Source organism: Lingula anatina, chromosome 7, assembly GCF_051362555.1.
Source record: "Lingula anatina isolate TDL-2025a chromosome 7, LinAna3.0, whole genome shotgun sequence".
In the NCBI taxonomy this organism is placed as follows: Eukaryota; Metazoa; Brachiopoda; class Lingulata; order Lingulida; family Lingulidae; genus Lingula; species Lingula anatina.
The window spans coordinates 15,333,276-15,348,062 of record NC_141773.1 but is presented as its reverse complement, the minus strand read 5'-3'; the positions used below and the strand labels follow the sequence as shown (position 1 = coordinate 15,348,062).

The 14,787-nt window shown below is 35.5% G+C and overlaps 2 protein-coding genes across 5 annotated transcripts in view; one reads left to right on the top strand and one right to left on the bottom strand.

The window, feature by feature from the left end:
- LOC106162002 (uncharacterized) overlaps positions 1-7,819 on the bottom strand; it is a 21,054-nt gene extending 13,235 nt beyond the window's left edge. For both annotated transcript variants that reach the window (XM_013539094.3, XM_087018623.1), the window contains exons 1-2: positions 7,694-7,819; positions 2,943-6,103 (exon numbers count right to left, since the gene is read on the bottom strand). In XM_013539094.3, the coding sequence (XP_013394548.2) occupies positions 2,943-5,830 (2,888 nt within the window). In that variant the 5' untranslated portion in view covers positions 5,831-6,103; positions 7,694-7,819. The remainder of the gene's footprint in view (positions 1-2,942; positions 6,104-7,693) is intronic.
- On the top strand, positions 7,723-14,787 carry LOC106161971 (alanyl-tRNA editing protein Aarsd1-B). 3 transcript variants are annotated; one of them, XM_013539050.2, is made up of 13 exons: positions 7,723-7,890; positions 9,215-9,343; positions 9,711-9,728; positions 10,121-10,262; positions 10,589-10,646; positions 11,014-11,173; positions 11,514-11,630; positions 11,941-12,071; positions 12,488-12,554; positions 12,951-13,042; positions 13,189-13,243; positions 13,490-13,584; positions 13,902-14,787. In XM_013539050.2, the coding sequence occupies exons 1-13, from the start codon at positions 7,723-7,725 to the stop codon at positions 14,035-14,037; spliced, it is 1,368 nt and encodes a 455-aa protein (XP_013394504.2). In that variant the 3' UTR covers positions 14,038-14,787. The 3 variants fall into 3 exon arrangements, with proteins under 3 accessions (XP_013394504.2, XP_086874750.1, XP_086874751.1); XM_087018624.1 differs by lacking the exon at positions 9,711-9,728; XM_087018625.1 differs by lacking the exon at positions 11,514-11,630.

Genomic DNA, 14,787 nt, shown 5'->3' with positions numbered 1-14,787 from the left:
TGAGCATACTTAACTGCACTGAAATATAAGAGGAAAATACCTCTGACAAATATGTGTGTGTGTGTGTGTGTGTGTGTATGTATGTGTGTGTGTGTGTGTGTGTGAGAGAGAGAGAGAGAGAGAGAGAATACCTCTGACATGTGCGTGTTCTTGTGTGCACGTACATGAGGGAGAGGGTAATGTATTTTCATCATTTCTGTCAATTGATCTACCATCATCTTAATACTCAAGCAAATAAGAACAGCTCAGGTCTGTCTGCAAAATACTACTCATTCGGCTTGCAGCTGGGCACATGTGTACCTTGTGTAACATGAACAATCTGTTACTAAAAAATGTCTTACCTAATAGCCTTAAACTGACTAGAAAACAATCCCTTTAAAGTCAAATTACACAGGGATAAAGGGTTCATTTTGCTATCTACGAGTACTGGAATATTAAATTTCATGGAGTTAAAAAATTTGCCATTTCATATTGTTTTTTAATCAAAATAAAATGAAAAAAAAATGGGTCAGATAAATTACTCTTGACAGAAAAAAAAAAAAGGGTAGGCAGGGTACTGAAAGCCAATGAGCAGTTATTTTTATGAGCATAGGAATTTCCTCAGAGTATTAAAAATCAGTTAATATCTGCATTCCATTTTATCATCTGTGTAATCAAGACAGGCAAGCAAAGATTGACTGAACAATTCTTGATGATGATGCAGGTTTTGCTATTATAGAAAAAAATGCTATAGTGCAGGATGAAAAAGAGAAGTCAATTATATGAAGAAACACATTAAAGAAGCAATATTAATTACAAAATTTATGTAGTAAATCAATACAAATGTGTAGGTTGCTACTTTGAATCCTGCTGAGAAAACTAGAAGAATATTACCTTGTTAATATGCCTCTGGAAAATATCAACGTTTTTTGAGTAGCTACAAGGCCTTCAAGGCAACTAGGGACTATGGATACATTGTTTTACTTTAAAATCTTCTATTCTTGACTGTAAACTCTTAGAACCACATGGGACAATAGGGGGAAAAAACAGGTATTTGTGATAAGAATATCAACATCACATTATCTTTAAAGGGAGTACTTCACATGTTTAGTATACAATAGAAAATTTGAGGCCACTGAATCGAATCATGTGACTGGACACTACACCAGAAGGTCTGTGTAATCTGGAGTTGACAATGGCATTATCACAGCTACATGTGTTTTGAGTTGTCAAAGACAAGTCCTAAAAAAATTAGAGATTATATTTTGGAGCACTGTTCAAGCCATTGACAATGAAAGTAGAATTTGATGGCCACAGTGAAAGTGTCAATTGAATTTCTAATGTAATTGTGAAAGCTTATGACTTTTAGTTTCAATAAAATGAATAGAAATAATATTTCTAAATGCACATTCACCATGTGTATTGTTGGTTATAATGAAGTACTTGCATTCTGAGGAGACAATGCAAGCTCAGTTTCTCCTAGCAATTCTTTGGCTATTCATTTAACATGAGAGTTCTTGCAACAATTGAAAACCAACAGAGGAATAAAATACAATCTTTTTAACCTTAGACAGATTTCCTGTTTTTGAAGTTAGATAATTTACATTATGAGCAAACAATCATCTGACTGTAATGCTTCAAATTTCCTATCCACTGACATAAAATATAATAAAGAAACATCTTATAATATCCTGCTACATGAGAAATCCATAAAAACATAAAACAAAAGACATGGTGTCCAATATACAAAATCAATTCTATTCTTGTTAACATTGTTTCATAATTACAGAAAACCAAGCCCTGGTTTTGACAATAATCCTTAGGGATTCTATAGAAATATTGAAAAAAGATAAGACATGGGTTTTTATAACACAAACACACACACAAACAACAAAAAGATGAAAGGAACATTGAAAGAGTGACTTCTGTACTGTGTATTAATTATCGCAAACTTATCACAACTAGTGAAATGAGATATGTTCATGCATTACATAAACAATTGAAAGGATATATCCAAGGAATGGGTTAATACTGTAAAGAAATGACTAAGGCATTCTTTTCCTTCTCTGCATATTTTGTGCTCACAATAACAAACATTTTTCATTAATTCTGTATCCAAGTAAATGAAGCCCTATACCCATTTTGCTATGTATTCTGTTATATCTTTGCAGTTTTTCAAAGTGCTCATCCTCAATCAATCATCATTCTAAACAGGCAGATCATGGGATTCATGATGTAAAATATGAATTATGGGATTTATGAACAAACAATATAAACAAACATAAAAGGCCTTACAAAAAAATATAATAATAATAATAATAATAATAAAGAAAATGTTGCATTTTCTTCAGTTTGCTTTCTTAAGGAAAAGTAGAAATGTTGCACTTTGTATGAATAACTAAATTTAATTAATCCTCTTTTGTAGTCATCAAACTTTGAGCAAAAAACATGCAATCAAGGTCCATTGATGATGGGTCAAAACATCATGCCAAACAGGTAAAGAAACATATCTGAAGTCTCTTTAGAAACAGATTTTTTATCAGATAAATACAAGCACAGAAAATATGAGCACTCATCATCAATCCAAATAATTTACTCCTCTCTCCTTTTTTGTTTTTTTCCCTCCCTCACTCACTAATGCACAAACACACACATAATCTTCTTTATGATCTGACTAAAGATAAACGCTCTATTTGGCGTTTATAAACATAAAATCATGTTATTTGGAGGTAAAATGATATGAAGCTAACCTTCAGTTTGTACAAATGTCAATTTGTACTGGGTAGCAAGGATCTATGCTGTTTTTATTCGACATGCCTCAATTTTCTTAAACAGATCATTGCTATATGTTGTAATAGTGACAGAATTTATTATGTGCAATTTGTTAGACCATTACTTCTAACTGAAAATCACTGTGATAACCATTATCATATTATTTAAAAGAATCCTCATTGAACATTTACCTGTAATATGTCACAGCCCCATTTTCTAGATGTCTTGACCAGCCAAATGGCACTGGAACTGTCTCTTGTGTGTTCTTCTCTCCAGTGGAACAACCCTCCTCTCCCATTGTCATGGTTACAGCACCAGTGCTCACATCCTCCATGGAAATAACATTGCTACTAGAGCCTATCACAGACGATGATGATAATAATGGTGTTGATGGTGTTGGTGGCACATTTTCAGCATTCAACTCCTTGCTGACAGTGTTCATTGTCATTGGCAATGGTGTTACGGCTGACGCTGTGATTCTAGGGGGTGGTGGAGTAGACATGTCATTTGTTGCCATGGGAACACTACTGCCAGGGTGAAATAATGCATTATCATTGGGTAAAACTCTAGCAATGACGGGAGGGGCATTCAATAGGGCCTGCATGACTGGGGTGGATGTGGTGAAAGTCACTGCAGCAGTATTAGTTGCCATGGTTACATCTGACTGGGGTCCAGAGCCAGTAGCCATGGCAGCCAGGTGGGCTGAGGCAGTAAAATTACTGCTCCCATTGTTGGAAGAAGAGTTTGTGAGCGTTATCATATTTGTGACTGTGGATAATGAAGGAATATGTTTATTTTGATCTTGTGGCATCATCTGGGATGCAAGTTGCTGGGGATGCTGTTGTGGTGGAGATTCTAAAAGTTGTTTATTCATGGGGTCCTGTGTTGTTGGTTGAATTGATGTTGCCATGGCAGCAGTCATTTGACTCACAGGAACGCCCACTAATGCTTGCCCACCTCCTCCTGCCAATAATGGAATCAAATTTGTTGGTAAAACTGTGGGCATGTTAGGTGGAACACAACCAATTAAGAAAGGTATTGAAGTCAATGCATTATTAGTCCCAGTGGGGAGGAGACCAGCAACATTAGCAGTCAGAGGTCCTAATCCCAACATTGAGTTTGACATAGGAATTACAGCAGGAAGATTTCCCGTCAGAGGGTAGGGAGAGTTGGCCACTGCTGCAGCCGCCATCAGATCTGTCACAGTAGATGTACATATGATATTGGTTGGCAAGGTATAAGGGGGACTCGCCGAGACTGAACTTAACACACTAGCTAGGGCTGCAGAACCAGCTGCCTGGGTGGTCACCAGACTTGTGGTACTCCTTGACACGCTATGAGAGACCCCGGTCAGGGTGGGCGGACTAGTAGAAATGACCGAGGTGAGGAATGGATTGTCACTTCCAGGGAGTAAACAGCTGCCTGACCCTCCTGTGGCAATTGGCAGGTTTTCAGTCCCATGTTCCAAAAGTGATGATTGGGTGTCACTCTCTTCCACTTCGCAACCATCTATCAGTTCATTTGGCGTACTAGCACCTGTTGCAATATTCAAGTTTATAGTTTCCATTTCACTGTCTCGAGTATCACTCTCTGTGTCATCACCCTGTGGTAACTCATGTGACTCAGCATCCAACAAAGCGCTATCAGACTCCAAGCTCCAATTCTGCTGCTGCGGCTGCCCCAGTCCTGCTGCCTCTGGAAATGTCACAGACATTTTCAACTGGCAAGAATTAGTCACTCGGGTTATTTCACTGCCTCCTTGTCCATTTCCACATGCACTAGCAGCAGCTGCAGCACTGTTAGGCGATAGCGCACCAATATTCTGCTGCTGGGACTGCTCTGCTGCCCAGTGTGCACTGACAAGAGGGAGTTGCTTAGGATCACCATAACTGTATGGCCGTGTACTGACCAGTCCACCTTGAACAGGGACATTCTCCGTGTCTACTTTTATGCCTTTTAGAGGCGTGTTATCCACAGATGAATGGGTGTTATCTACAATAGCATCACTGCCTTGCACAGCTATACCTTCCTTGCCCTTTTTTTCTATACATGAAGTCACTGCGGTTGACTCTGCCAAAGAGCCATCATCACAGTTGGTAGAAATGGTCACATCAGTTGCCTTAACTGAGAGGTGTAAAGTGCCAACACAGTGAGTAGACCCCACAGCTGTGTGTGGTGTATATAATGTACCTCTTATATGGTTGCTGTTGGTTGAGATGTCTATATCTGTCGGACAAGGACACTCTGGAATCATATTGTTATCATCCCCAACTGCGGTTCTTCCAGAAAGGGCCTGAACACTTTTATTTTCAACCAAACAGCCAGGAGGCAACATAGTTTCCATATCCAAGCAATTGTGTGCATTTGAAAAGTTGCTATGTATATTTTTAATCTCAGCCAATCCTCTGCTGTCATTCAACATATCACCCATAGCAGTGTTAAGTCCAGTACTGTTTTCATTCACAACCTTAACACTTCCATCTCCTGATGCAAGAGAGTCATTGGTATCTGGCACTGATGCAGCACCATAATACCCAACACACGAATGATCACCTGGATTATTAAACATGGTGGAACCTTCTGACAAATTAGTGGTAGTTTCCAGATCCCTGGGTAAAGAACCTGACATCAAAGAATTCACACTGACGTCAAAACTCTGGTTAGCCTCTAAAACTGACGCACTGAGAAGTGTCTCATTTTTGTTATTATTAGCCTTGCTGCCAACTAAAGCCATGACAGCATCCCGTGCATGTTTCTCACTGATCATGCCCATAAGTTCTCTCTTCTGAGACATGCCTGGCCTTTTGAGGCCTGCTGAAAGTGCTCCATGACGCTGGGCTGGTAATTCGCTACTGGTGTCTACCGTAGCAGATTTTACTGCGTTAATATCCAGAGGCGCTGTGGTATTAAGTTCAAAAACTCCACCAGCAGGGACTGTTGTTGTTGTTGTTGTTGTTGTGCTACTTGAAGAAGAGTGAAACAAAATCTTTGTTGTGTTCTCTGATAAATTGCTGGTATCCACATTGTTACTAAAAAACTCAGCATCTGATGGTGTAATTCTCTCCTGATGTGATGCCATGGTGTACAGGGCTCATTATGACAATGTATGCTGCTACATGGGTCACTATGTCACACCATACACCCTGTCATAGCCAACACACTGTCGCTCCAAACGCAACGTGTTTCTTATCACTTTACCCAGTCCAGGCCACTTCACATATTTGATTCATTTTTTGATAGTGAACTGTTCTTCCAAGGTTCAGGAAAAATTATTTTAATCCTTAGGTAACCTTATCATACATGGTTTTATATTTCTGTAACACCTGCCCCTTTGCAATCTTCAGAGGAAACCCTGGAATGATAAAAAAGATGAAAAGTAGACTACAACTAAATGCCACAATGGTCATTTTCTGATACTTACATAAATATTCATTGCAATCCTAGTGCTGATTAAAACCTTTGATCAAATTCGATGTTTAAGCTTAAAATTGGAGTTCGATAAAAATCAATGTAAAAGTCCTTACATTGTGGGTTGATTGGAGGTTCAACATGCACAGATAGTGGTTATACTTTTTATAACCATTTGTCATAGGAGCTGCATTGTTTTGTACGTTAATCAAGTATATAAAATGGTCCCTTACCAAATCACTGTAAAATTGTCCCTTACCACTTGCTTGTTAATTACACAGGTGACACTTTACATCAATAAAGCAAACAAATGTCTGGACTAAAGATTTCTGGGTATTTTTATTCATTACTGACTGTTATGCAAATTTAATGTGTATACAGGTCTACAGCTGATCTAAACTCAGTCTAAGGGCTTACTCTGCTCTTCTCTAACCATGACTTAGACCTTAGGTACTCATATTGTAAACCAGTGATATAGCAAGGAAGTCTGTGGAAAATAAAGTACAAACTTGGCCTACTTTCACAGTTTGAACTTTAAAAGCACCTATATGAAAATATTTGTAAATTTGGACATCATATATTGATATATAAGTAGAATGTGATGATCACCTAAAGTTAAAACTACAGTAATATGAAAGTAGGTCATATTAGAATAGTATTTTAAGGTGTTTACCTGGTCCATCTTTGAGAGTATCAGTTGCGATATGTCAGCATGTCAATAGATAAGTTAAGACACATTTAATGAAAATCTTAAAATCCCCTTTAATTCATCACATGCACAAACTGGTTAAAGGCAGTGAGACAGTACTTGGTTTGTTCAGCACTTCATCAACTTGTGTACTAATTTGCAATTCACCTAAGTCATGTCTTTGAGGCCTTACTTGCAGCAGAACCATGTAGCAAAGTACTAGTAAGATCCTAAACTTAGATGACAGCTGATCACATTGTCTGTCTAATTGTAAACAACTGAAATGAGCACTAACATGATAATGATGCTATCTTTTTTACTATGCAGATGCTTTCTTTTTTTTCTATACTGATTAACCATCCACATTATCTTTCACTATTTTCCCAAACAGACTTGTGAAAACTCTGTCTTATTTATATTCATACCTATACATACATGTAAGAAGATTAAAATCCTTGGTTGAATAGAAAAGTTTGATTGCGCATCCCTGCTTTAAAAACAAACGATGTATCAAACAGGTAAATTGTTCTTAGGATCGAGTTATAAACCCAAGTAATGTAACTCTTCGTGGATTTCCACTTACAAAACGCCAAAGACGAAAGTGAAACGATCAAACAATACTTTTTGTTTTGGTAAATGAGACTCTAGGGTACACCATGCCGAGGTGATGTGAATCTTTCGGGTTGACAGATCTACCCCTGTTAAGGTAGTCAGCTGAGTCACCGCAATATCACAACAGTGAAACTTCAAGGCAGACGGCCTTGGTTTGCATTCCTTGAACTTCTTAAAAAGCTACTTTTGGTTAATGACGTTGCAAAAATTTGAAAGGATAAGGGCGTCACTTACCTCTGAAATAATATACGGGCCCTTTGTTTATGATATGTGGAAAAATAAGCCTGGTTTTAGTGATGTTTTACATTTTCTACCTTTCCCAGAAAATGGCTGAAATTACCCAAGATGCACCACGTTGTGGTCTCGATATGCGAGAGTGGACGAGATTTGACATGGCGCTGTCCTGTCAGAAGGATGGTTATTTGAGAGAGGTAGAGAATAAGGTGTTTTCCAACAAATGCTTAGTCCAAACCGTAAATAACAAGCTCAGATTTGATCAATGAGTTTTATGCTTCACTACTGTATCTTCACAGATTATAGTTGTGTTTTGTTTTATGTTGTTTTATGCTCTGGACATATAATTTATTTAAGGAAGTTGGTGTAGGTACACTGTATATCAGAAAAATTTTCAAACTGATCAGAAAATTATAAAACTTATATCATCTGAAAGGTAATGCAAAAACCGGATGAAATCACTTGGAATTTTTTAAATATTCCTACAAGCAACAAAGATATTGAAGTTTTTGAACTGCAAAAATTCACCAAAAGTGTCCACACTCTGCAGGTTAAAACCTGTCACTACTGACCAGCGGTGATCACTCAGCTGTAGCTGCACCTCAAATTGCTTGTGACCAATCAGGGCAATTATGGCTGTATGTTAATCTAATGACCCGGAAACAAACCCAAATTGGCGACCGCACAAGCACATGGCTGGGATGGATTCTGTGCAGATCATGTACTATAAATATTGCGCATCAAATAAACTATACTTCGCATGGTTTAATTTTCATGATTTTTCTATATAATATTGCAAATTTCATAAACTTTATAGGATATAAATTTCAAAATGCGGAAACCAGTACTTCCCTGACATTTTTGAGCATTTTGTCGAGGCAAAACTTCAAAATACCCTGAACTGAAACTTCTCAAAGACTGCAACACGGGAAAATCACGTGACTGGATTTTACTCATTGATTTACAGCTTATTTAGTTAATGGCTTGTATTAGTTTTTTTACGCGGCACTAAAAGAGAGATTTAAAAAAGGGGTTCCATAGGCGAACTGTCAGCAGGCCGACTTCAGTTTTACACTTCACTGCCCCTGGATAGTTACGACTGTAGCGCCCCTAGCGGATTGTGATATACCTAGTTGGTGTGATTAGCCGTATTCAAGTCTCTGGCACATCTGTGAATGTTTTAATAATAAAAAAGTGAAATTGTATTTATTTCCTACTTCACCTTTCCTCTCACTTTTTGCCCTTTTTTTCACATAAGTCCAGAGATAATCAGATTTGGCCGCCAGTTTTGAAGTCTGTCCATTCACCCTAACAATGTTGCTTATAGTGTTTCACTCTTGTAAACTCAGTAATGAGATAATAACGAGATAGTAGCGAAATAATAAGGAGATTATGTTTATGATAAATGACAGTATTTAAATTTACTCTCCCACCTAAAGAGCATTGCCTAAACAAGTTTTCACTAGAAGGATATATTGAACAACTGAATTTATGTCAATCTTTGGGATAATCTTGTTTCAGCTGAGCACTAGGGTGAAGTCACGTGTCCCAGCCCGTTTACAAACAGTCGTAAATGGAAAGAAACAAAAGTTGGAAGGATTTGAAGTCATATTAGAAGATACAGTGTTATTTCCAGAGGGTGGAGGTCAGGTATGTGAATGAACCGACTAAAAACATTTTTTCCCTTTTCTATGTCCTTTTACAGCCAGTCATTAAGATTGATATTTCCATATATCTATTTTACAAAAAAATAAAACATTTGAGATTTGTGTATGTGCTACAGACCCACAGAGTTAATTGCTCCCTTCTTGATGCACTTGGCCCTAGTGTAATCATACGTCAGAGTGATCAAAACAATGGCCGAGATTTTGCCTTCTGTGACATAACTAGTGTACAATCTATGGCCAAAAGCTTTAAATTTGCAATTATGAGTCATGAGCATCAATTTTCAATGCCTCTAAAGTGAATATTAATTCTTATTTCATACTTAATATATTTTTGATGTGATGTTTTTCAGCCAGATGACCGAGGGAAGGTTAGTCCTTTATTGTGTAATGTACAACATCATAACAAGTTTTATTCAAATGGAACAGTTTTCTGAGACACTTTCCTTCTTGGCTAAACTGTGTTTGTAAATTATTATTATTTTTTTTTTCAAAGAAAGAAATACATTTGCTTAGAAAATATTATCACCAGTGATGTCTCGAGAACAGCTTTTATTTTACTTGAACAGACATTTTGTTCTAAGTATTGGTCATGAATGAGGTGAATATTCTTGTATGTCTTAAAACACACAACTTGCTAATTTTAGATGAATGGTGTTGTTGTCCATGTCTATTTTAAACTGTAAAACTTGCTTAGTTAGTTATAGTTTTCTTAGTTTGACTATGCCTGACTTATCCAAACTTCACAGTTTTATTATTTTAGATAAATAGTGTGGATGTCCATCGTGTAACAAGGCGAGGGGCCGAAGCTGTCCATTTTGTTCAGTCTGACCTGGAGGTCAACTCTGAGGTCAAGGTGACTGTGGACTGGACACGGAGGTTTGACCACATGCAACAACACTCTGGTAATAATTGGTGTGAGATTTGATTGAAATGTCATAAATAATACCTGTGGCTCAATATTGATATTAATCAAAATGAAACGTCCAAATTTTGTTTAAAGAAAAAAAAAGAAAAACAAATGTTCATGGTGCAAAGAAGAATGGCAATATGATAGGATTGAAATATTTTTTTTGTACCATTAATCAGTTGATATATTGAAAAAAGTAATGATTCTGTCTGGTGGCTCAGTAAAATTGTTGTTGTTATGAATTTTTGGTGAATTCTGAGGCATGATGAGTGATTAATCATCTGCAAGATGATAACATCTCTAGCATTTGATTGTCTTCAGCACAGCACTTGGTGACAGCTATAGCAGAGCAGAAATATGGATACAAAACAACATCATGGTAAGAAACACACACACAGACATATTTAGATACATTTGTAGAATTATTATATGAATTTCTTGATTTACTTTATTCATTTCTTTGTTGAAATAATTGAGATAAACTTTCATTAAGTCTATTAATTTAAGAAGTTTCATATTTAGCAAATTCTGGCAAACTGTATTGAAACTTGTGTTTAAATTTTCATGAATAATTGTTAGAATTACAATTAAGAAAGGGGCTTCAAGAGTGCTTTGTGTGAATATACATGTAGGAAAACACCTCCCCTCCCAAACACACACACACACACACGCACACACACACACACACACACACAGTCTAAAAGTTCAATATGTTTTGCTATAGGTATTATGATATTTTGTTTTAGGAATCTTGGTGAGAAAACATCGTTTATAGAATTAGATACCACCAGTTTAACAGAGGAACAGCTAAAAGAGTTAGAAGATGAAGTTAATGCCAAGATCAGAGCCTCTCTTCCAATGTATCCAAGGCTGTTTGAAAGTGTGGATGATCCTAAAATAGCTGAGGTACAGTGTGTGTGTGTGTGCATGCGTTTATGCATGTGTGTGTGTTTGTGTGGGACATCCTTATTGTTTCTGTAGTCTAGAAACTTTATTAGCCAGTTTCCAAACATAAAATTTTCTTTTTATTCCATGATAAGATTGAATCTTAAAGATTGTTAACATGTTTCAAAAGTTTTTTTCATCATACTCTTTTTAAGTTAAAAAAAACATGTCCTCATTTCCAATGAAGTCACACACTCATGAAATCTTAAATTGAACAATTTCTCACGGTGACCATAGTTGTATAACTTGGTGGTTATTTGAAAGAGCTGATATGTGAGTTTTATTGAAAATAAAATTTCAGGTTCGTACTCGTGGTCTCCCGGATGATCATGTGGGCCCTGTGAGAGTAGTTATCATTGAAGGGATTGAGGCAAATATGTGTTGTGGTACACATGTAGCTAACCTGAGTCATTTACAGGTAAGAGACATGCAGAAATCTTCAGGTGAACTGGCTTACACTTGGTACCATTCTTATCACAGTCAGGTGGGCAACCAGGTGGGAATGATAAGGTTTGGAAGGTATCTGTTGGTGGACTAAATGTGAAAAGTGTTTCTTATCATTGGCTCTTAGTTTTTGATAGTTAAAAACTTTTCATATATGACAGGTCCACATATTCTCAAACCCACCCTTGGGGGTGAGGGCAAGATAAGAGCTTATTATCAAATTATGTCAATTTAAACATGAGACTAACATAGTTACTTATTCTGCAATGTTGTTTTTTGGACAGGCAGTCAAGCTTTTGAGTGTAGAGAAGGGCAAGAAAGGCAAGTGTAACCTGGTTTTTGTGGCTGGAAGCAGGGTGTTGCAGTACTTGGGAAGATGCTATCAGACAGAAAAGGCTTTGAATAGTGTGTTTAAGTAAGTTCTTGAAATCCATAAATAACTGAAACAGAAAGTTATTTCATGAAATGGAAGGAAGAAAAACATTCTAGTTGGTCCAGGATGTATTTTACTAAATCATTGTTAAATCAAAAATTGCACTTTCGTAACTGCCAAGGTCATTACAGGTTCCTTAGTCACTGAAAAATATTATAGTTTTTAGTTTGATTCATATGCATGTGAATTGAAGATGATTATAATTTTATTTGATTATATTTTTGTACTATATAATATTTTTTAAAATTGTTTGTCTGTTCATATAAAATAAGGGGGCATATACAATATTATACAATGTAGGGGGTATTACTACGGAGGCATGCTAGTTCAAAGTTAATGTGTAATACTATATAAAGATAATGCATGTGTCAATATTATAAAGTGTGTCTTATTCTTAGGGGACCACCAGAAGAATATGCAGAGCTTGCTGACAAGATGCAGAAAAATTTGAAAGCTGCACAGAAGGTAATTTGGCTACATTATTATTGAGTTTTAATAGATTCTCTGCCACATATTATAGGTTTTTCAGATTTTGGTATAAATTTCTGTTGAAAAGAATTGTCGCATACAGTGAATTAAATACAAATAATGCTGAAAAATAGGTTTAAATTAAACATTATAAACAAGTAGATAAGTGTAGATATTTTGAATTGATTGATATATAAAGAAGAATGAATAAATTTCTAAATATTATTAAGTAATTGATAAAATTAATTTATGAAAATTTTTTATGTTGAATATTTTGACTTTACACAAGATTTTTTCCTACAAACAATGAACACAGTGAAAATTGTTTGAGTGCTGCCTTCACTGTAAGGTCTACTCCATAATGTGTATAGGTGAGTCCTCATTTTATTACAGAATGCCTTAACATTGTTAAGAGACCTGGCAGTATTGGAGGCACAGAAGTTTAAGACCAATCCTGAAAGAGATAACTTCTTTTCACTACACAGGTGAGGGATTATCTTCGAAGAGATTAGACTCTGCAATGTTAAATTATTCATATATGAGCTTGCAGATTTGCCCTGTATTTATGTGCTTTATTTAAATGCCAAAATGCAAACCATATTTTATTAGTTAAAATGTTTTGTCTTTACAGGAAAGAAGGAGACAATGAATTCATGAACATAATTGTCAATGAAATAAATGATGAGGTAAGATATAAAAAATTAAATTACAGATTAATATCATCTCTTTACAGATACAATACAAAGTAAACAGAAAATCAAGGAAGCTAAAAATTGTGAAATGTGATTAGGAATTCTTGTTTGAATTCCAATGTTTCAGTGACTGTCCACCAAGTTTATTTATTTATTTATTTATTTTCAATAAAAATAACATTTTTAATAAAATAGTCATTTCATAAATGTAAAAGACTTTGTGATTCTTGAATATTGCAGAATGTGGTACTATTCCTCACTGTAGGAGATGAGCAGGGTTCTGGAATGTTCTTGCTGGCTGGGCCAGAAGATACTGTTGTAACTCTTGGACCAAAGTAAGTCGCAGCCCTGGGGCAAATTCAAACTAAGTGAAATAACTATTATTAGTTCATAATTTTTTAAAGATGATTTTATTACTACACATGATTCTAAAAGATGTGGACATTAATTATTTATTTATTTCTTTTACAGTGACTCGTAGTCGTACATTTGTTACAGTGTTTCATCGATGACCTATATTACATATTTCCAATTTTGGTGATGGTCATTTCGGGTTCCCCTTGTTCTCATTTTAGAAAATATAACTTACTGTCACAAGAATTGCAAAATGATGAGTTATTATTCACAAGTTGTTGTGTCTGTTATTATTCAGGGTTTCTGATCTGCTAGAGGGCAAAGGCTTCGGCAAAAAAGGGCGGTTTCAAGGAAAAGCCAATAAGCTCATAAACAGACCAAAAGTTGAAGAACTTTTACAAGAATATTTCAGATCAAGTGGGGCTGAAAAATAAACCTTTAAGGTTATCATAATTGTTATCCAGCTCATTGAAAGTGTTAATACCTTAAAAAGGAATGCTGAAATTGATGTCTTCTAATTCATTCCTGAGAAGACAGAAAAACAAGTAAAAGCATGTGATGGAATGTTGAGTATAAATGCGTTAAAATTTTATTACTGTTATAATGGTGCACAAAAATGACTGTTTATTCATTGATTTATTATTACTTTATTTTGTTTTTATTTATGTTCAACTTGTTAAATCTGCGAAGTTCACTTTTATGACTTTCCAAGTATCAGTCAGGTGTGCAATTTTAGGCAGAATAAAAGCTTATTGTGTGTTATGCCTGGAATTATTTCATTTTATTAATGTTTATTTGATGTGTGATCCAGTAAAATACAGAAAAATGAAATATAAACTTAAGTTACATTTTTTACTACAGAACAATTTAGAAAAGATTATACATGAAAATCAATTGTGTGATTTTAGGCAGAATAAAAGCTTATTCTGTGTGTAATGCCTGAAATTATTTTGTTTTATTAAATTAAATGTTTATTTGATGTGTGATCCAATAAAGTACAGAAAAATGAAATAGAAGCTTAAGTTACTTTTATTACTACAAAACAGTTTAGGAAAATATTATATGTATAGCTTAGAAAACCATCTCTGACTATGAATTTTATACTGTTATAATTGCAAGAAAGGGTGAACAGAAATGGCTGTTTATTCATTGATTTATTAATAAATTTATTTTGTTTTTATGTA